This window comes from Chaetura pelagica, unplaced genomic scaffold, assembly GCF_000747805.2.
Source record: "Chaetura pelagica isolate M959 unplaced genomic scaffold, ChaPel_1.0 scaffold382, whole genome shotgun sequence".
Classification (NCBI taxonomy): domain Eukaryota; kingdom Metazoa; phylum Chordata; class Aves; order Apodiformes; family Apodidae; genus Chaetura; species Chaetura pelagica.
Window position 1 is genome coordinate 174,850 of NW_009952478.1, and position 9,970 is coordinate 184,819.

The window sequence follows — 9,970 nt, forward strand, 5'->3', positions numbered from 1 at the left end:
ACAAGGAAAGAGGAGATAAAATTGTAATGACAAGTGTATTTAGTGAAATTCACATTAACCATCTCTTCTTGTCTACATTGTGCATCTCTTGACATGATCAAGAGAATGTTTAGTATTTACCTATGTAATTTGAAGATGCCTCATCCTGGTTCTGGTTAGTTACATGCTCATCAAATGCTTACTGATGGCATTAGGAAGGTTCTTGTCGGCTTCAGAGAGCTTTGGAAAGGGTAATCTATGAACCTATGTTCCATGGCCTTTGTGGCTCCATGACCAGGACTGCAAACCACAGCCAATTAATGCCAGTCATAATAAAGTTTGGATAACACAGGCAGAAGCCCCTTCTAAAACTATGAGCATGTTTTCCATAGGACAATGTGAAACTTTAAAATCAAAGTTATTTTTTATGTTAAAAACACAACACCCTTCACATTTAGCTCTGGAGTCCTAAGTAAATTTTTTCGATAGAAAAAATTCTCATGCACATTTGCTAGTTAAAATCTTCTAAGATCTGACCCCTGTTATTCCTTCACATGACATAGCTTTTTTTTTTCTTTCATACCTGGTAAGTTCAGTTTTATGCAGGGTGATTGGCTGTCCCTTCCTACAGGGCATTTGTATACATCTCCTGTTCTTTTCTCAGGTTGGCCAACTAATGGTGAACCAATAAGTACCCTGCAAATGAAATAAGTTACCTGAAATGTCTCTTTCTTAAAAGGCACAAAAGTCAGCAAATAAAACTTACAGAGACAGCAAGCTCCTGTACAGAGAGTACAGGATGGAGAGCAAGATAAGTATTTTTTATGCTAATTTAGATACAAGCAAAAGCAGCCATTCTGCCTCCTCTTCAATATGGACACAGAAAGTAAATGTGCCTGTATACCAAATTACACAATAGAATAACATTTTAAAAAACTCCAGTGGAAAATAAAGTAATACTTTTGGGTGCATGACAAGCATTAAAAGTAATACAGAAGGAAATAGGTATTTTATTACTATCTCCTTGATCTTTAATATAGTTCAGAAGAAAATACATTTGTAATGCTGAGAGATCAAATGCCAAAGGAGAGGCTCACAAGCACTCAGAAGAAAAATTCAGTCTTAAGTGATGTGAGCCAGCTATGTAAAGTATGTAGTTGTTACTCTCATTATTAAAAATAATTATATTTTAAGGGTTATTAAAATAAATTTCAGAATTTTTATAATATTAAGGACATTTATCCTGTGCCTATTTTTCAAGATCTGGTGTGATTAAAAATCACTATTCTCATAAATTACTTTGTAAGCACCACAAATTGGCATTCACTGCTAAATTCAGGTCTCAGCAGCAAATGTTCTTCAGTGTTTTCTCAGATCTTCCTTAGCTACACCAAATAGCCAGGCATTACCCAGCAGATAACAACTGGCTCCATTAAATATGTAAGGAAGAACATGAGTTGTATTAGAATTCACAGCATAAAATGGAAACAGAAATCATGACATTAAGAGTAATAAATAGTTCAGAAAGTTTTGGTCCTGGACACTTAGATGATGGTGAAGAATTATTGAGAGAACCATTTCAAACTTTAATCATAAATTAATTAGTCCAGGACAGAAGATGTTTGAATAGAATGACAACTATATTAAAATGTAGAATATAGCCTGTGGATTTGAAAAAGACAGAAAGCAGAATTTAAACCCAGCACACAATCCAACTTATAAAACCAACATACTGAAACAGTGCATTATGATCCATTATGATTATTTCATGATTAAATTAATTCTTTCTTAAGTAAAAGAAAATGCTCTGAGTATATACTGGCTCTGACTGATCTTCCAAGCTATTTGCTGTAATGTATGTATTTTTTACACCAAAACTTAGAAACATGCACTGCAGCCCATCATGCATCCTTGACTTCTGTTTAACTGTAGAGAAGCTGTATGCTTGACATCCCATGGAAGGGTGATCAATGCTCAGCAGAATCATATCCCCATGCTATTCCCTCCTCAGAAAGAGTGAGCCCCACACACACAGGGAAGTGGTCTGAAAGGCTGCTTTATCTTTTGGATGGGGGATTTTTTAGGTTTTATTGAGAAGCAACCACAGATAGGTTTACAGAACATCTGTTGCTGAGAAACTATCTGTGGTATTTAGATAGCATTACAGCAGTTGACACAGCATCACAAAGCTGCTTTGTATATTTATTTTTAACTGTTGATCTACAGATTTCCTGCTTTGGCTGTTGCTATGTTGAAAACAACTTGAAAGCTTGGCAATATAACTGCAGCTCTGGGGTTTAATTTCAGAGATGTTCAGATCAAGCACACAAGTTTAGATTCTTGTCTTCCTTCAGCAACTGGAATAGTCACCACTTCCAGCTTGTATTAGTTTTTGCTCTGAAAGGTTTCATTACAGTTTACAACACACCTCACTTTGCAACATACCAGCTCCTTGAATGGGTACTATTTCCTGAAAATCTAAATTGGCTCAAAGAAGGTAATGACCTGCAAGCATATGTATATTTAAATATTCTACAATCTGGGCAATCAAGAGCTAGCATTTTCAAAAGCTGGCTCTGCAACTCAGTTCCATGAACATCCTTTGTGCGTAATGGTGGACAGACTCTGGGAATCAGATAGCGCCAGCTCTCATGGGGGATACTTCTTAGGCAGTGAAGAGCAGTCTGATCTGGCAGTCACACAGTCACATGTCTGTTGTCCCAGGCTGCCTGCTGAAGTCCCTGGGTTTACCAAGAATTGCAAATTACTTGCAAAGCTCTGGGAAAAACAGGGCAATCTGTACTGAATGATGAAGATCTTAGGATGCCAAACATTTTACCATCCAGTTGCTATTTCAGTCCTCCAGCCCAATGGTTAGACTGTGACATTTGTTCTTACAAGATGAAAGCATAAGGAGATGTTTATCAAAAGACTGAGAAGAAATGAACCAGTAAGCACACCAACTTCTAATACAGGAGAACAACAAGAAGGAAAGGACAGGTTAAGATGAAGAATTCAAGTTGCAAATATGAATATATTACCTACTGCAAAACATGATCAGCACCCGAAAAGAGAAGGCAGAGTAATGTATCAATAAATATTTTGACAGTGAAATCTTCCAATCAGTTAAAAAATTAATTCCAGACAACCTCAGACAGAAAACTTTAGAAAAAAATACACAGATTATGTAGGTAAAACAGAAGCAATTTCACTGTCAATACCTTAGCACAATGAAAAAGTACATTATTTTATTCTGTAAATGGAAAAGAGTGCTCAGGCATAACACAAAACTTCCTCTGCTCCATCAGTGAAGCAATTTACCCACTTTGTGAGCTCATTTATATCTTTGAAGAAATAAATAGAGTTATAAATTTAGATCTTTCAGTATCAGTCTTTTCAGGCTTCCTTAGGACTCTGCACTAGTTTAAGAAATATGACTGACAGTATGTGAACCTTAGATATGGAGCAAAACTACATATACTAGTACAGCACCTGAGTCACCGAATAGTTGGTAATTTGGAGTTTCCATTTAAGAAAAGAAGAAAAGCAGCTTACCATTTCCCTTCCTCATTTTCATACTGTTGAACTGTGTATCCAAACATGTCCTCCAGAGGCCCACTGAAGGTCATTGCATTTTTCACATCAACATTGGAAGAGTCGATGACGTGAAAGAGAGCTTTAAAAAAAACAGTAATATGTAGAAATACACTTAAAATGCAGGGCTTTTAAGATATCAAGGTTCAGTTATGACCTAACAGAGGGTACAAGACAAGGGTTGAACGTAGCATTTGGGGCATATTTATCACAGACAGCAAGAGATTTGAAAGATACTTCAAATACACAAATACACAGATAACTTCAGTGAGGTTAGGAACTAGACTTCTGTATCCAAAACCTATCTGCCACTCATTTGGAAATCACAATTCAAATAACATTAAGTAAAATATTATTACCTTTGATAGCAAATAAAACAACTTTTGAGCTACTTTTACTCCTTGTAGCTCCACATATTTCTACTGTAAGAAATTTTCTCAAAACACTCCTTCCCTCATTCAAGGTGGTAGCTCTCAAGCTTTTGCAGACTTGAGAGTTAACCAATTTTCAACTGTTTCCAGAAGGCACACATAGAGAAAGAACGTGGAAAAGCTTTGAGATGTATGTAATTTTAATCTACATGAGAAGAAAATAAAACAGTTTTCTTTTCATTTTGTTCTAGAATAACGATAAAGCTTTCATATTTGGAAAAGAACTAAATAGATTTTTAATGCAACTAGATGCTTTATCAGTATGTGCCTATTTGCAGAAATCCAATATTTATCCACTTAGGAAAAGTTGCTCTACAATGGTGTTTTTGGATTACAATGAGATGAATCATGAGAGAAGATGTTTCTTCAGACTGATTAACCCTGCCCTAAAGCGCAGTGATCATCATCATCGAAAATAAAAATATGACTGTATAGCAAGTACCAGAAAAATTAGGAATATAGGGTGAAATCTTCAGCATGAAGTGATAATCACAACCCACTGTAAGTCTTATTAAGAAGCCAGAATTACTGTTAATATATAAAAAAAACCCTATTTCTATTTTCTTCTTTTTTTCCTTTCTAGTTTTTATAGTGATCTCCTCCATCTTTTTTTGTTTTGAAGTTTCAAAAGTAACCACTGACTGCTGCTGTAGTGCTCTGTATTTAATACACGAATGCTAAAAACCATCTGAATTTGCAGAACATCAAGACTACTTAAAAACACAACTATGCACAACTTTAATTTAAAGAAGCATTTAATGAACATTTTCTGACACTGAACAGCTATGTAAAAAGATACAAATCTATAATACTTGCTGCATGTCAAAGCATCTAAATAACATACAGATACTAAAATACATCTGTATTAATCTCCACTGAGATTATTATGTTCTCATAGAAAGCTTGTTACTAAAATTAAACTCCCAAGTGGTCGAAGCTAATCTGTCTCTCTCAGCATCTTACTTCCTGCTTAATGCAGTAAAATGATCACAAAAGACTATTCATCACTTGGTAGGTATTTCCAGTTTCACTGGACAGCAAAAAAGGAAAAGTTTCACTTGTGTTATTTTTAGCCTTTCTTCCTCCAGTCAGAGTCAGGAAATAAAAGGAAGTGAACAAATCAAAACAGAGTTTACTTTTGTTCTTCAGAAAAGCTCCATTGCAAGCAATAAGAAAAAAATAGTGGCAGATGGTTTGATGGGAAATAATTTGCAAGAAAAATAATCCATGCATCTCTTGTCTTCCTTAATTGCTTATGTCTGAAGAAAATCTTTTGTGCCTGTTCATGTGCAATAGGTGAGTTTTTTTCCCCTACTCTCCATTGTCTAAACATAATTAAAATAACAAAACTGAGATTTAAAAATTCAGTCAAGCTATCTCCGGTTTACACCTTATTTTATTAGATTTTGGAGTAAAATTTATTGCTATTATTATTTTTTATACTATGTGTGGGATTCAGATCTCAACATTTAGATTCACAACCAACCATCTAGACAACTTTATGGCTCTAATAAGATTACCAGCTAAACTAAGTGTCTCTGTACACTCCTTCATGGTACCCTCCACCATCATTGGTCAACACACAAGGAATTTCTTTACAAAAATGTAGTATTGACAACTACTGTGATTTTTACTGCGTGTTCACTGTACTAAATGGCCTTAAGATTTCCTGAACCTGTTACAAAATATATACAAAGAATACACTTGTAATCCTCATAGCTGTAAGAGAAACTACAAAAATGTGAAATGCTAAACCAAGCAAACTAGAAGACAAAAAATGCCAGCTATTTGCTACTAACTTCTGAGTCAAGTCAAATTAGAACCAACAATAATAAGTGTTCTTCTAAAAAATAAAGCTAGAGGAATCAAAAGAAGCTAGATGGGCCAGACTGGGCAGAAATAAAGTGGGGTCCACATAGCAAGGTATAGACCTGCAGACATTGTAGATAAAGGAAGTTTTGAATGCTAAATGTTATGTATTCAGTGGATAACTAAATAAGTTAATGGACAACAAAACAACTGCAGAATACAAACCATACGGAACACACATCTGGCTCAGGAAATCCCCCCAGCTGGAAATATTCAGAAACTGGAAGAGGAATATATGCCTGCTCTCTTCTTTTTTGTCTCTAGTTATCAGCTTACATGTGCTCCTGCAGACATATTGGACAAAATATAGTCTCGATTTGAGGCAATGTGGCTATCCTTTTCCTCTCTCATCTTCCTGTTTTGCCTTAGCCAGAAATAAGATGCTTTGAAGTTTGACTTCATCCACCAACTCTGTGGCATATTTTAATATGCAAATACATTACGTGACCTTCTGTGACTACCATGTGCTATGAAACTGTCCTGGTTTGAGCCAGGATGAAGCCAATTTTTCTTTTTACTGATTTTTTTTTTCCTTCAGTGAGCTTTCTTGTAACTAGCAACAGTGTGTTCTGCTAGGCTGGTAAGACAGTGGAATGTTTTTCTAACTACTGAGGCTTCAAGGCTGCACCTGCACTCTGCTGGCTCAGACACTATGGGGAGATCTGTGACCCCCCCCGTAGGAGGCTGAGTTAGATGGACAGCAAAATTGGCCAAAGATATTCCATTCCATATATCTACGTAAGCTCAGAGGAAGGTCAGAGATCACAGAAGACAACTTCCTTCCTTCTTTTTCTCCCCTTCTCTTCCGTCCATGGCCGGCGTCCAGGGAGGACTCTGTTCATCCATCACCGTCGACCCTTAGGCTCGAGATCTCCTGACCCCCATAACTCTCCACTTTCTCCAGCAGCAGCTTCGGGATTCCTCGGGACTCTTCCCAGTTCAGGGAAGTGCTGTGGGAGTTGCTGGGGTGGGGGGAGGCGAGAGGCTTTTGCCCATACCTGAATATATATCTGTATATAATTGTATATATTTTCTTGTATCATTCATTAGTGTTTTAATTAAAGCTGTGTAGTTTAGTTTTCAATCCAGCCAAGTCTCTCTCTTTTTCTCTCTCTCCTTCCCTACCTGGGTTGGGGGGAGGGGGGATCGAGAGCATTGTTGTCGGACCTAAGTCAAACTGTGACAGAAACATTGTGAAGATAATATTGTTCAATAAAAGTAAGGGTCAAGGCAAGCAGTGTAATATTAACTTATAAATAATTAATTCATTAAAAGCTATTCTATGACATTTTACACAGATTCTGTAAAAGAAAATCTTTGTAGTCAAAGATGTGTCCAAATCTTCAGATGGTAAATGGAAAAGTGACGTTTACAGTGACAAACATTACAATGTTAACTAGCAATAATCTACTGATTTATAGCAAGCTGGCTTTCACATTTTATTTCTTCTTTTTTTCAGTACAAAGAACATTGTACACATGAGCTGACATTTCAGAACATTTAAAAATATCATTGACTCTAACTGTGAAAATGACACTTTACATTAATGGCATTTGCTAGCTTGCACTCTTCCAAACTTCCAGTTTCTGTCTGATGTAACAGATGAAACATATTCATCTGTTTATGGCAAACTTGTGTATATGCATTAAAAAGACTATTGGCAGAAGCAGCTGAAAAAAACTTACAGGGAAGCTGAAGGGGGTCAATTGAGAGTTATGGGTATTAAGGAGAAAAAAAATGCCTTTTTTTTTTTTTAAAGATACATTGTATTTGATTATATTATTAATCACAATTAATGTAGGCACATTAAATCAATATTTTAAATTATTTCATATTCTGTTCATGGAATGACTAAGAATACAGATAAAAAATACAGAATATAAGCATTCATCAGAAGATAAAATTGAAGTTACAGCTTTTAACTTCATGTTCCACAAGAAATGAGGCACTGTACAAAATCTGGGACAACATCCCTCTCACTGCTGATTCAAACTGAAGAGAACATGAGCTTATGTATGTAGCATTTGTTGCTGAGCACAGTTTGTACCTATACGTGAAAGGTTAGCACTCAGTCACCAAGACAACAAACCAAATATTATTTCTATTACAAACGTAGAGTAGTAGCTCATACTTGTCCAGTAGCCACTAATTTTTTATATATATATTTTTTTTTAATTTAATGAACTCTTTTTAACCAAATGTTCGTGCTGTCTGTGTGGTTATTCTGTTTCTAAACTGTGCAAAACTAGATATTCCCTGGCCACTCTAACTTTTGTGAACAGAACAGGCACTCTTGTTTTTCTAGAAGTGATGGACATAATCATAACCTGAATTGTAGAACAAAGCCTAACACCTGGCTCTTAGCTGATGAAAAATATGACACTGTGAATCACCCATAATAAATGACACCATGAGGACAGATTTAGCCAAGAAAAGAGAGTAAATTCAGTTAATGTATTTTATTTGTGTCTGGTCTATAGCAAATAATAGTTGCATCCTATATAAATGGTGGTTATTCTAAGAAATACAAATTTTTTTTTTTTTCAAAAATGAGAAAGGACAAACTTGCACTTTGCATTGAACAGGGCTTACACATTGGCTGCATGCAACCACTCACCACTAGCGTGTGGTTATTTCTTTTCTATTTCACACTAGTTGCTGTAGTGTTTCAGGTGTCCTTATCAAGTCTGCATTTTACAAGAGGAGATTGAAACCTTGTTGTAAAGAGGTAGGCACTGGTCTCTTCTCACAAGTAAATGGTGATGAACAAGGGGAAATGGCCTCAAGCTGCACCAGGGGAGGTTTAGTCTAGACATTAGGAAGAACTTTTTCACTGAAAGGGTTGTCAGACATTAGAACATGCTGCCCAGGGAGGTAGTTGAGCCACCATCCCTGGATGTGTTTAAAAGTTGTCTAGATGTGGCACATGGGAATATGGCTTAGTGCTGGACTTGGCAGAGTAGGGTTAATGGTTTTACATTATGATCTTAAAGGTCTTTTCCAACCTAAGTGATTTTATTATGATTCTATGAAACAAAGCAGGTCTAAATGCAATTAAGAAGGACAACAAACAAGTATAAATGTCTTGTAAAAAAGTACACAGAACGGGAAGATACTGGGAAACTCAAAGTCATTGCAGAAAAAAAGATCAGACTGCTTCCATCCTGGAAAATAAAAGAGCGAAATACAAGCTCAAGATTAAAATAAGACTGAAATGTTGGATGGAGTTATATGCTTGGAAAAATTGCAAAAATACTAGAAAAAAATAAATGTAATAAAAATATTGCTCTAATGTTTTGTACAGCACATATTACAACAATGGTGCTGCAAGGATATTTTTAAAACCTACAGACAACACAGCAGTACAACACAGCAACACTGTGCTGCCCAGGGAGGTGGTTGAGTCACCATCCCTGGATGTGTTTAAGGGTCATTTGGATGTGGTGTTGGTGGATATGGTTTAGGGGAGAACTTTATAGTAGGCTTGATGGTTGGACTCGGTGATCCCAAAGGTCTTTTCCAATCTGAATAGTTCTATGATTCTATGAAAGCTAATAGCTATTAGGAAGGATGGCCTAGTTTATATGACAATAACAGATTGCCCTTAAAAAATATTTTATGCTGATATTGCAAAATACTGTCTCCTGTCACACAGCAGTGTGTCCAGGTGGTCTGGAAGGCCAATGGCATCCTGGCTTGTACCAGGAATAGTGTGGCCAGCAGGAGCAGGGATGTGATTCTTCCCCTGTACTCAGCACTGGTGAGGCCTCACCTCAAGTACTGTGTGCAGTTCTGGGCCCCTCACTTCAAGAAGGATATTGAGGTGCTGGAGCAGGTCCAGAGGAGAGCAATGAGGCTGGTGAAAGGACTAGAGGGACAGTCTTATAGGGATAGGCTGAGGGAGCTGGGGTTGTTTAGCCTGGAGGAGATTCAGGGGGGACCTTATCATTCTCTTCAACTACCTGAAGGGAGGTTGCAGTCAGGTGGGGGCTGGGCTCTTTTTCCAGGCAACTAGCAACAAGACAAGAGGGCATGGCCTCAAACTGCTCCAGGGGAGGTTTAGGTTGGGTTTTAGGAAGTCCTTCTTCGGGGAAAGA

At 36.8% G+C, this 9,970-nt stretch overlaps 1 protein-coding gene across 1 annotated transcript in view; it reads right to left on the bottom strand.

The window, feature by feature from the left end:
- The window catches only part of ITGA1 (integrin, alpha 1), a 48,527-nt gene extending 42,954 nt beyond the window's left edge, over positions 1-5,573 (bottom strand). Inside the window, exons 1-3 of the mRNA XM_010008619.1 lie at positions 5,525-5,573; positions 3,535-3,655; positions 563-675 (exon numbers count right to left, since the gene is read on the bottom strand). Of these exons, the coding sequence (XP_010006921.1) occupies positions 563-675; positions 3,535-3,655; positions 5,525-5,573 (283 nt within the window). The remainder of the gene's footprint in view (positions 1-562; positions 676-3,534; positions 3,656-5,524) is intronic.
- Between the last annotated feature and the right edge of the window lie 4,397 nt (positions 5,574-9,970).